Consider the following 12,419-nt stretch of genomic DNA (forward strand, 5'->3'; position numbering starts at 1 on the left):
CTCCATTTATTCCTGGTTTAGCCCACTTTGTCCCCGTTTATCCCTGTTTTATCCCCGTTTTCCCGGTTTTTCCCCCCTCCCGGCCCTGTTTACGCCTGTTTCTCTCCATTCATCCCGGTTTTAGCCCCGTTTATTGCCGTTTTTCTCCTTTATCCCGGTTTTTGCCCCGTTTATCGCTGTTTTTCTCCATTCATCCCGGTTTTAGCCCCGTTTGTTGCTGTTTTTCTCTCTTTATCCCGGTTTTTGCCCCGTTTATCGCTGTTTTTCTCCATTCATCCCGGTTTTAGCCCCGTTTGTTGCTGTTTTTCTCCTTTATCCCGGTTTTTGCCCCGTTTATCGCTGTTTTTCCCCGTTTTTCCGGGCCCGTGTTTGTGAGGGCAGGGGGCGTTTCCCGCGCGCGCGCTCCCGCGCCGCTCCCCCTCCCCTCCCCTCAGCGGGACCGGAAGCGGAAGCGCGTGGGCGCGCGCGCTGCCCGGAAGCGCGTGGGCGGCGGCGGCGGTTCCGGTTCCGGCGGCGGCGGCGGCGCGGGGGAGGCACCGGGAGGAGGAGAAGGAGCGGAAGGAGGAGAACGAACAACAACAAGGGAAAGGAGGGCACGGACGAGAGGCGGCGGCGCCACCGACCGCGGCCGCAGCGGGACCGAGCGGCCGGAGCCTGAGCCGCCTCCGCTCCCCCGCCCCGCACTACCGGGAACGATCCGCCCCCCCCCCCCGCCCCGGTCCCCGCCCGCCTCCTGCCCCGTTTCCCCCCTCCCTTCCCGTCCTCCTCCTCCTCCTCCTCCTTGTGCCGGAACCCGCCTCGCTCCTCCCGGCCCGCGCCGCCCCCGCAGGTTCGTACCGGGGGTACCGGGGGGCACCGGAGGGGTGGGGGGGATTACCGGGGGTACCGGAGAGCGGGGGGGACGAGGGGGAGCCCCCCTGAGGGCGGGGCGGGCGCTCTCCGGGGGCGGCGGGGCCGCAGCGCAGTGCCGGTACCGGCGGGGGGGTCCCGGTAACCGGGGGAGGGCGGCGGGGGCCGGAGCCGAGCGCGGAGCGGCCCCGGAGGCGGGGCCGGGGGGGCGGGGGTTACCCAGAACCGCGCGGGGAGCGAGCGGGGGCGAGCGGCGAGCGACCCCCGCCCGCCCCGGTACCGGTACCGGGAACGAACGGGAACGGCCGGGGCCGGGACACCCCCGTGGCGAGCGGGATCGCCGGGCGTGGGAGGCCCCGGCTGCGCTCCGGCCCCGGCCCCGGCCCCGGGGGTGGCGGCGGGCGGCGGGAGCGGCGGTGCCCGGGGCCGGGGCGGGCCGGGCAGGCCGGGACACGCTCGGGGCGCCGCGACGGCAGCGGAGCGGGGCGGGGCGGGGGGGCCCGGGCCCGGCGCCATTTGGGGAACCGGGAACCGGCACGGGGGGGCTCGGGGGGCTCCCCCGGGCTCTGATGTGAAATCCCGGCCCGCCGTCCCAGGCAGGGAAATTTCCCCTTTTTTCCCCCCCCTTTTTTCCCTTTTTCCCTTTTTTCCTGTTTTTTCCCTTTTCCCCCCTTTTTTTCCTTGCTCCCCTTTTTTTCCCGTTTCTTCTTCCCATTTTTCTCCGTTTTCCCCCCTTTATTTTCCTCTTTTCCCATTTCCTCCTCCCCATTTTCCTCTCTTTTCCCCCCTCTTTAGTTCCCTTTTTTCCCATTTCACCCTCCCTTTTTCCCTAGTTTTCCCCCCTTTTTTCTTTCCCTTTTTTCCTCCTCTTTTCCTCTGTTTTTCCCCATTTTTTTCTCTTTTTCTTTCCCTTTTTTCCCATTCCCCCTCCCCTTTTCTCTATTTTTTCCCCACTTTTTCCCTTTATTCTTTTCCCTGTTTCCAATTTCCCCCTTCCCCTTTCCTCTGTTTTTCCCCATATTTTCCCTTTTTTCTTTCTGTTTTCCACCATTTTCCCCTCCCCATTTTCTCTGTTTTTCTCTCTATTTTTCCCCTGTTTTTCCCCCATTTTTCCCTCCCCACTTTTCTCTATTTTTCCCCATTTTTCCCGTTTCCCCCTCCCCTTTCTCTCTATTTTTTTCTCTATTTTTTCCCATTTTCCCCTGTTTTCCCCTCCCCACTTTTCTCTATGTTTTTCCCATTTTTTTCTCCATTTTCCCCGTTTTTCCCCTCCCGTGCAGCCCTGGCACACCTGGGCCCGCTCCCAGCTGTGGATTTTGGCAGCCGGGCCCGTCTGGGGCTGAGCTGGGTTTGTTTTGTCTCCTTCCTGCAGCTCCAGCCAGGGAAATTTCCCTTTTGGCTTCTCCTTCCCCTCCTTTTTCACCTTTCTCTTCATTTTCCCCCTTTCCCCCCTTTATTTCCCCTTTATTCCTTGTTTTCTCTCCCCTTTCCACCCTTTTTCCCTCTTTTCTCCCCCTTTTTTCCCCCCTTATTTCCCCTTTTTTTCTCCCAGTGTTTTTTCCATTTTCTCCAGTTTTCTCCCCATTTCCCTCTTTATTTCCCTTCATTCCCAATTTCTGTCCCCATTTATTCCCATTTCCCCCCATTTTTTCTCCCATTCCCTCCCCTTTTTTTCTTCCCTTTATTCTCCCCTTTTTTTCCATTTTCTCCAAATTTCCCCTCATTTTTCCTCTTTTTCTCTCCCATTTTCTCCCGCATTTTTTCACATTTTCTCCCCATTATTCCCCCTGTTATTTCTCCATCTTTCCCCCATTTTTTCCCAATTTCCCCCATTTCCCCCCTGTTTTCCCCTGAGCAGTGCCTCCTGACCCCTTTCCCTACCCATTTTTCCCACTTTCCCCAATTTCCCCCTGTTTTTCCTCATTTTTTCCCCATCTTTCCCCAATTTCCCCCCATATTTTCCCCATTTCCCGGGCGGTCCCTGCTGACCCCTGTCTCCCCGTTTTTCCCCCGTTTTTCCCCCCATATTTTCCCATTTTCCCTATTTTTTCCCCCATTTCCCAGGCGGTGCCTGCTGACCCCATTTTCCCCCCATTTTTCCCATTTTCCCTGGTTTTTCCCCCAAATCCTGGCCAGTCCCTGCTGACCCCTCTCTCCCCAGGAGGAAGAGGATGAAGGCCGGCTGCAGCATCGTGGACAAGCCCGAGGGAGGAGGGGGTGAGCAGCTCCCAAAAAACCCCAAAAACCCCAATTCCTGCTGCTTTTCAGAATAAAAACACCAAAAATCCCAAAAACCCCAATTCCTGCTGCTTTCCCAGGATAAAAATCCCGTAAATCCCATTTTCAACTGATTTCCCGGGATAAAAATCCCCTAAATCCCTTTCCTGCTGCTTTCCAGGATAAAAATCCTATAAACCCCATTTCAGCTGCTTTTCTGGGGCAGAAATCCCAAAAATCTCATTCCTGCTGCTTTTCTGGGATAAAAATCCCATAAATCCCAATTTCTTTGCTTTCCAGGGATGAAATCCCAGGATAAAATCCCATTTTCAGCTGCTTTCCCAGGATAAAATCCCATTTTTGCTGCTTTCCCAGACACAGATTCCCACTTTTGCCCTTTCCCAGATATAAATATTCCCTGGGAATGCCACTCCCGCCTCTCCCCCCGTTCGAGGGTGGAGGTGCAGCCCTGGAAATTCAGATTATTGATTATTCCTCCCTCCCTGGGCCGGCTTTGGGGTTGTTCCCTCCGGGGTTTGTGGCCTGGCACGAATGTGGGTGGCGCTGGGGAAAAAAGGGGATTTTTCCCAAAAAAACTCCAACCCAAATCAGATTTTTCCTAAAATAAACCTCCACCCCAAATCAGACTTTTTCCCCCAAAATAAACTCCACCCCAAATCAGTTTTTTCCAAAAAAACCCTGACCCCTAATCAGATTTTTTCCCCACAAAAAATCACCACCCAAATCAGATTTTTCCCTCGAAAAAGTCACCACGCAAAATTAGTTTTAAAAAAAAAAAAAAATCCCAACCCCAAGTCAGATTTTTCCTAAAATAAACCAACCTCAAATCAGATTTTACTCCCAAAAAAATCACCACACAAAATCAGATTTTTCCCCCAAAATAAATCCCACCCCAAATCAGATTTTTCCCAAAATAAACCCCACCACAAATCAAAGTTTTTCCTAATAAACCCCACCCCAAATTAGGATTTTTTTTTCTGCCTGAATTCCATCCCTGGGATTTTGAATGGAATATTGAATGGAATTCCAGAATTGTAAAATTTTGGGGTTTTTTACTGGGTTTTAGTGGATTTTTTGTGTCTTTTGGATGAATTTTCCAAGGAAATGGGCCTGATATGAGTCAGAAATGAGCAGCTGGATGTGAATCTGGAATTCCCTGCTCCCACACAGAATACTGAATTCCACCCAAGTTTTACCATTTTTTTGGTGGTTTTTCACAGGTTTTAGGGGGTTTTTTTAGGGTGTTTTTTTTTTTTTTTTTTTTTGTGGGATTTTTGGGTGGATTTTCCAAAGAAATGGGGCTGAAATGAGTCAGAAATGAGCAGCTGGGTGGGAATGTGGATCTCCCTGCTCCCACATGGAATATTGAACAGAATTCCGGGCACCAGTGATTAATGGAATTCCAATCAAATTCTACCCATTTTTGATGGGTTTTTAGTGGGTTGTTTTTGTAGGATGTTGGTGGGTTTTGGTTGGATTTTCCATGGAAAATGGGGATTAAAGGAGTCAGAAGTGAGCAGCTGGATGGGAAACCTGGAATTGCCTGCTCCCACATGGAATATTGAACGGAATTCCAGGCACCAGTAATTAATGCAGTTCCAACCAAATTTTACCAAATTTTGGTGGGTTTTAGTGGGATTTTGGCTGGATTTTCCAAGGAAATGGGGCTGAAATGAGTCAGAATGATGAGAAACCTGAATTTCCCTGCTCCCATACGGAATATTGGACACAATTCCAGGCACGAGTAACTAATGCAATTCCAGCTGAGTTTTACCAATTTTTGGTGGTTGTTCACAGGTTTTAGTGGGTTTTTTAGTGGTTTTTGGCTGGATTTTCCGAGGAATTGGGTCTCAAAGGAGTCAGAATTGAGCAGCTGGATGGGAATCTGGATCTCCCTGCTCCCAGACTGAACACTGAACAGAATTCCACCTCCCAAACCCCACCTGTTTTTCCCAAAGTTGCATTTTTTTTTTCCCCATTTTTTTTTCATTTTTCCCCCCCATTTCTCCCCCCAAAGGGTACCACTTCCCCGAGTGGGCGTACAAGACGGAGTCGAGCCCCGGCTCCCGGCAGATCCAGCTGTGGCACTTCATCCTGGAGCTGCTGCAGAAGGAGGAGTTCCGGCACGTCATCGCCTGGCAGCAGGGCGAGTACGGCGAGTTCGTCATCAAGGACCCCGACGAGGTGGCGCGGCTCTGGGGGCGCCGCAAGTGCAAGCCGCAGATGAACTACGACAAGCTCAGCCGCGCCCTCAGGTAACCGAAATTCAGGCTTTTTCCTTCAAAACTCAGAATTTCAGGGGTTTTTGGGCTCATCTCTCATGGTTCGGGGTGGTGGGTTTGGGTTTTGGTGGCGCGGCTCTGGGGGCGCCGCAAGTGCAGGCCGCAGATGAACTACGACAAGCTCAGCCGCGCCCTCAGGTCAGCGGAATTTCCCGTTAAAATTCAGAATTTTGGGGAGTTTAGGGCTCGCTTCTCTGGGTTTGGCCCAGTTCTGGGTTTTGCTATCCTGGCTCTGGGGGCGCCGCAAGTGCAAGCCGCAGATGAACTACGACAAGCTCAGCCAGGCCCTCAGGTAACCGAAATTCAGGCTTTTTCCTTCAAAACTCAGAATTTCAGGGGTTTTTGGGCTCATCTCTCAGGGTTCGGGGTGGTGGGTTTGGGTTTGGGTTTTGGTGGCGCGGCTCTGGGGGCGCCGCAAGTGCAAGCCGCAGATGAACTACGACAAGCTCAGCTGGGCCCTCAGGTCAGTGAAATTTGGGGATTTTTCCTTTTTTTTTTCCCATGAAATTTTGGTGTTTTTAAGGGGGATGTGATGGTGGTGTCGGTTCGTCCCTCAGGGTTTGGGGTGGTGGGGTTGGCGCAGCTCTGGGGGCGCCAGAAATGCAAACCCTACATAACTATAACAAGCTCAGTTGTGCCCTCAGGTTGCTGGAATTTGGGTGTTTTTTCCCAAAAATTTCATGGGTGTTTTCCCTGTAGAATTCTGAGGGTTTTTAAGAGAGATACCAGGATGATGTTGGCTCGTCTCTCAGGGTTTGGGGTGGTGGGTTTGGCCCAGTTCTGGGTTTTGGTGGCGCAGCTTTGGGAGCCCCAGAAATTCAAACTCCACATGAACTATGACAAGCTCAGTGGGGCTCCTCAGGTCAGCAAATTTGGAATTTTTCCCTTTTCCCCTCATGGAATTCTGGGGTTTTTCCAGCAGGATATTGTGCTGGTATGGTCTCGTCCCTCAGGGTTTGGGTTGGTGGGGTTTAAGGTCCTTTTTCCACCCCAAAAACATTCCTGGATTCCATTCAGTGGGATTTTAGGGATAAATCTTTCCCTGGTCCAGCTTATTCCATGGATTTCCCATCCCTGGGAGTGCCCCATTCCAGCTTGGAGCGACCTGGGAAGGTGGGAGCTGCCCCTGGCCCTGGATTTTTAAGGGTTTTTCAGCTTTTTCCAACCCAAACCATCCCAAAATTCCAAATTCTGGTTTAAACAGGAAGTTAGGAAGAAATCCCTCTGGAATTCTGTATTTTTAAGGATCTTTAAGCTCCACCCCAGGCCCAGCCATTCCAAAATTCCATTTTTTGATTAGACAGGATTTCAGGAAGGAATCCCTCAGGAATTAGGAAGGAATTCTGGATTTTTGAGTGCTTCAATTTTTTTATTTTTAATTTATTCCCAGATATTACTACAACAAGAGGATCCTGCACAAGACCAAGGGCAAAAGATTCACCTACAAATTCAACTTTAACAAACTGGTGATGCCCAATTATCCCTTCATCAACATCCGGCCCAACGGTGAGCCCGGCGAATTTGGGAATTCTGGGTGGGAATGGGGGGAAAAAATCCCTTAAAAAACCCCAGGAATGTGGAATTTGTTTTTTTCCACAGCCAGCCTGGATAAAAAGCCCAAAACCTGGGAGCAAATCCCGGCTGCAGTGGGGGATGTGGGCTCAGGGTTTATCTTTCCCCGGGGATTGTTGGGATTTGTGGGATAAGAGGATCAGCCTTGGGATGCAATCCCAGAGTGGCTCAGGTGAGTTTATGGGGCCTTGGACAAATACACGGCTTTTTCTGCCTTTTCTCCCCCTTTTCCCTCTCCTTTTCAACCAAAAATTGCTCTTTTTTAACCCATTCCTGCCCCGGAGTTGGGAGGGATTCCTTAGTGATCGCAGCAGTCCTGGAGGAAACCAGGAATTCTTGGATTTTGACTAAAAATAAAAACTTTTTCCCTGGAGGAGAGAGGATAACGAGGAAGAGTTTGGGAATGGAGCATAAATGTCCTTTTTTTGCCCTAAAATAGTTTTGCCAGCTTTATCCTAGAGTCAGCAGTGGTTTCCTGGGAAGAGTCTTTCCAAGGGGTTTTTTGATGGAATTAAACCCCCTAAGAGCCAAATTTCTACAGCTGGGGGATTGTCCTGATCAGGCACAGTGGGAAAATGAATCCATAAAAACAGGAAATCCTTCTGGAAGTTGATATTCCCAGAAATTCCAGACTTTTCTCCTCACAAAATCCCTATTTAGAGGAGCCCGGCCCAGCACACTGCAGTGCAGGGCAAAGCCTGGAAAGCTGGTCCAGCAGGGAAAAAAACAGGAAAAAAGGCAGAAAAAGTGGGGAAATTGGTGATTATTGAATCCATCAAGATAAACAACCCCCTCTGGAAGTCGTTATGCCCAGAAATTCCAAACTTTTCTCCTCACAAATTCTCAGTTTAGGGGAGCTGGGCCTAGCACACTCTGCTGCAGGGCAAAGCCTGGAAGGCCAATCCAGCAGGAAAAAAAAACATGAAAAAAAGCAGAAAAAGTGGGGAAATTGGTGATTATTGAATCCATAAAGATAGAAAAACCCACTGAAAGTCAATATTCCCAGAATTCCAAACTTTTCTCCACAAAAAAATCTCATTTTAAAGGGGCTGGGCCTAGCACGAGCTGCTCCAGGGGAAAGGCTGAAAAGCCAATCCAGCAGGGAAAAAAAAAAACAGGAAAAAAGACAGGAAAAAGAGCAGGGAAAGGGGGGAAATTGGTGATTATTGAATCTGTAAAGATAGAAAACCCCTCTGAAAGTCAATATTCCCAGAAATTCCAAACTTTTCTCCACAAAAAAATCTCAATTTAGAGGAGCTGGGCCTAGCACAAGCTGCTCCAGGGGAGAGAGCCTGGAGCACCAATCCAGCAGGAAAAAGAGCAGGAAAAGTGGGGAAATCAGTGATTATTGAATCCATAAAGATAAAAAAACTGTCTGCAAGCCATTGTTCCCAAAAGTTACAAATTTTTCTCCACAAACAAGTCCCGATTTGGAAGATTTGATCCAGCTTCCAGGGTAGAGCCTGGAACACCAATGCAGCAGGGAAAATGCAGGGAAAATAGGGATCAAAGCAGGTTGTGTGTGGGGAAAAAAAGAGATTTTTCCAGGCTGGAGCCTCCGTCCGGCGCCGTCTCTGGGGCTGCCTCCCCTCCCTGAGGGAAGCTCCAAGGTTTTGTTTTTCCAAGGCTCCGGGAAGGCCAAAAAAAAAAAAAAAAAAAGGGAAAAATTCCTCCAGGTGTTGGTGTCTCCTTCACCTGTGTGGGCCCTGCTGGGGTTTGTTTTATTTTCTTTTTTGTTTAGAGGAGGGGAATGTCTTTTCCAAGCCAAGGCACGGGGGTGGGAAGATGTGTCTGGAGCTGTAATTCCGTAATTAACTGGGAGCAAACGAGTCCGGGCAGTTCCCAGCTCCCGCCTGTCCCTGGGGCGCTTGGAAAAAAAAGAATTTGGGAGAATTTGGAACGCTCTCGGTTAATCCCGGCCCTTTTCATTCCCAGCGGGGCGGGGATTGGGAGGGCAAAGCTGGAATTTGGGGGTTTTCTCCAGGATTGTCCCCTCCCTCGCGGAGATTTGTGGTGGAAAAGGGAGGTGGGAATTTGAGGGATTTTTGTGGATCTTTGAGATACTTCCGTGGATTGATGAGATCACCCCTCAGAGGAGAGGTTTTATGGATATCTGAGATATTTCTGTGGATATTGGGGATATTTCCATTGATATTGGACATATTCCCATGGGTATTCGAAACATTTGCATGGATTGATGGAATTCCCCCTCAGAGAAGTGGTTTCCATGGACATTGAAGATATTTCCGTGGATTTTTGAGATATTTTTATGGATACTGGAAGACATTTCCATGGATTGCTGAGATCCCCTCTCAGATGAGACATTTCCATGGGTATTTCAGACATTTCCACGGACTGATGAGATCCACCCCTCAGAGAAGAGATTTCCATGGGTATTGGATTTTTTTCCATGGGTATTTCAGACAGTTCCATGGATTGATGAGATCCTCTCTCAGATTATATATTTCCATGGATATTTCAGAATTTCCATGGACTGACGAGATCCCTTCTCAGATGAGATATTTCCATGGGTATTTCATACATTTCCGTGGATATTTCAGACATTTCCAAGGATATTTCAGACATTTCCACGGACTGATGCCATCCTCCCTCAGGCGGACATTTCCAATACTCCCACACATTCCCAACCCATCCCCACAAACTCCTACCCCCTCATCCCCCTCACTCCCCTAATCATTTTTTCCCCTTTTCCCCCCATTTTCCAGGCGTGGTTCCGCAGAGCGCCCCGCCCGTGCCCACGGCCTCCTCCCGGTTCCATTTCCCCCCTCTGGAGCCGCACTCTCCCACCGAGGAGGGCCCGGGCCGCTTCGCCGCGGCCTCGCTGCTGCCGCCGCACGCCGAGCCGGCGCTGCCGGACCCCGAGCGCAAAGCGGAGCCCGCCGAGCTGGAGGAGAGCGCCCCGGACTGGCGCCGGGACCTGCTGGCGCCGCCGCACGCCGCCACGGCCGCGGCGGGGCCCAAGCGCAAGCCCGAGGTGGTGCTGCCGCTGTTCTCGCGGCCCGGCATGTTCCCCGAGCACCCTCACAGCCCCTTCGCCGTGTCGCCGCTGCCGGGCCGCCCCGGCGTGCTCAACGTGCCCATCTCGCCGGCGCTGTCGCTGACGCCCACGCTCTTCTCGTACAGCCCTTCGCCGGGGCTCAGCCCGTTCGCCGCCGCCGGCAGCAGCTGCTTCTCCTTCAACCCCGAGGAGATGAAGCACTACCTGCACTCGCAGGCCTGCTCCGTGTTCAACTACCACCTGAGCCCGCGGACTTTCCCCCGCTACCCGCTGGTGGTGCCGCCGCTGCAGTGCCCGGTGCCGCTGGAGGAGCAGCCGCAGTTCCCCATCAAGCTGCAGCCGCCGCCCGCCGGCCGCAAGAACCGCGAGCGGCTGGAGAGCCCTGAGGGCGCCACCAACAGCAGCAGCAGCAGCAGCAACGCCGAGCCGCCCCGCGTCAAGGTGGAGCCCGACAGGGAGGAGGAGCGGGAGGAGGAGAAGCGGGAGGAAGAACAGGAGGAGGAGGAGGAGGAGAAGGCCGCGGTGTTTGCCCGCCCGGCCGCTCCGGCGTGGGTGCCCATCCCGCCTCAGCCCGGCTCATCCGGAGAGGAGAACGTGGAGAAACAGCCCCGGGATTGCCCCGGCGATGCCGCGGCGGGGCAGGAGAGGAGGGAGGACGCCCTGATGCCCCCCAAGCTGCGGCTGAAGCGGCGCTGGAACGGAGATTCCCGGCAGGAAATGCCCGAGGAGCCGCGGCCCAACGGGGTCTGGCACCTGCCCAAAGCCGTGGCCGCCGCCTCCGACACCTAATCCCGGCTGGAACGACGAAACAACGCCACAAAAAACAGAAACAACAACAACAACAACAAAACCTTGGCAAACAAACACCCGGAGGAGAAATCCGTGTATTTATGTAGCAAGGTTGCAGAGCAGTTCGGGATAAGGGCGGGGAGGGGGGCGCGGGGCAGGGCCGGGGTTTTGGGGGGTTTTCGGGGGTGGGAGAAGGGAGGGGGGCGGGCAGCTTCGGCCTTTGTGTTGTTTCTGTTGTTGACTTGCAGGTGAAGACGCAGCAGCCGGAATTCCCGCAATTCCCGCTCGCTTTTCCCGGGAAAAGCCGGCTCGAGCTCCAGGACTGGCACGGAGGGGTTCCAGGCTCGGGGCTTTTTGGGACACCGGGAATCTCCACATCCAGGGGGTGTTGGTTTTTCTTTTGGGAATTTTTAATTTTTTTTACGGATGCGAGGATTCCCCGGCCATCCAGGAGCTGGTTTGGTTCATTTTTTTGTTGGGTTTTTTTTTTTTGGTTTGGTTTTTTGGGAAAAAGGAGCTTGGGAATTTTGCATCGGGAATTTTGCACTGTCCACGGAGCGGGGTTTGGGGCGGGGGGAAGAGGATTCAGGAAAACTCGGAAAATCGGGATGGAGGCCGCGTCGTTCCCGGCGGATTTCCAGGGAAAATTCCCCTTTTCCCGCCTTTCTTTCTCTCTCTCGCAGAAGCCATGAGCAAAACTCCAAACTTTTTCAGGGAACGGGAACGGGAATAACACAAAATTAACCGGATGCCTTTAATCCTAACGCATTAAAAATGTTGGGGTTTGGTGGGGTTTTTTTCCCTCCCTTTGGTTTTCGTGTGCCCGGAGCGGGAGGTTTTTTTTTGTTTTCCCCGCTGCGGGATCCGTGTGGGTGGAATTTTTTGGGAATGCTTGGAAGGAGCGCTGGAATGATTGTGGTGACTCCCGGGAACGCTGGAATTCCAGGCGCCATCCCCAGATTTTTTGGACCCTCCCCCTTTCTCCCCGTTTGACTCATGCCTTAAAGAAGAAAAAAAAAAAAAACAAAAAAAAAAAGAAAAGAAAAGCAAACCACGTTTGGACTTTGTCTGGGAATTTCTGAATCCGGGAGCGCTCGGATTTGGCGGATCCTGCCCGGGCTTTGGGGGCAGATCCCGAATCTCGCCGTTCTGCCTCCGGGTTGTGCTCCCAGCGGGACGAGGAGCCAGGAATTCCCAAGGATTTGCTCCGGGAATTCCCTGCTGGAAGGAGCAGAATTCCCAAAATCCCGACCCAGCCGGGTCCGGGAGCCTCGGAATGTGGAGCTCAAAGGGTTTGGGGTGGAAAACCCCTGGATTATCCCAAAAAAAAAAAACCAGAAAACAACACAAAAAAACGAACCCAGAGAGGGCGCGAGGAGGAACTCAGGAATTACACAGGAGGCCTTTCCCGGAATTCCCGCCGCCGATCCCAAATCCAAGTGCCGGAACCGTCGGGAAAAAGCCGAAACAAAAAAATGGGGGGAAAACGCCGGAATTTTCATGTTTTCATTTCCCCCCCCCCTTCCGATCCTTCGGGTTCGAGGCGAGATCCCAGGGAGGAGAAGGAGGAAAGTTGGAACCGTTGTGGCTTTAAAAAAAAAAGGATTTTTTGGGATTGGGGGTTTTTTTGGGAAGGGTGGGAATGTTGGGGTTTTTTTTTTGTTTTTCCA

At 52.2% G+C, this 12,419-nt stretch overlaps 1 protein-coding gene across 2 annotated transcripts; it reads left to right on the forward strand.

The window, feature by feature from the left end:
• The first annotated feature begins 550 nt into the window (after positions 1 to 550).
• LOC131569427 (ETS translocation variant 3-like) lies at positions 551 to 12,419 on the forward strand. 2 transcript variants are annotated; one of them, XM_058821634.1, is made up of 5 exons: positions 551 to 829; positions 3,011 to 3,066; positions 5,105 to 5,342; positions 6,760 to 6,875; positions 9,668 to 12,419. In XM_058821634.1, the coding sequence occupies exons 2-5, from the start codon at positions 3,021 to 3,023 to the stop codon at positions 10,747 to 10,749; spliced, it is 1,482 nt and encodes a 493-aa protein (XP_058677617.1). In that variant the 5' UTR covers positions 551 to 829; positions 3,011 to 3,020; the 3' UTR covers positions 10,750 to 12,419. The 2 variants fall into 2 exon arrangements, with proteins under 2 accessions (XP_058677617.1, XP_058677618.1); XM_058821635.1 differs by lacking the exons at positions 551 to 829; positions 3,011 to 3,066; positions 5,105 to 5,342 and adding an exon at positions 5,471 to 5,507.

This window comes from Ammospiza caudacuta, chromosome 30, assembly GCF_027887145.1.
Source record: "Ammospiza caudacuta isolate bAmmCau1 chromosome 30, bAmmCau1.pri, whole genome shotgun sequence".
In the NCBI taxonomy this organism is placed as follows: domain Eukaryota; kingdom Metazoa; phylum Chordata; class Aves; order Passeriformes; family Passerellidae; genus Ammospiza; species Ammospiza caudacuta.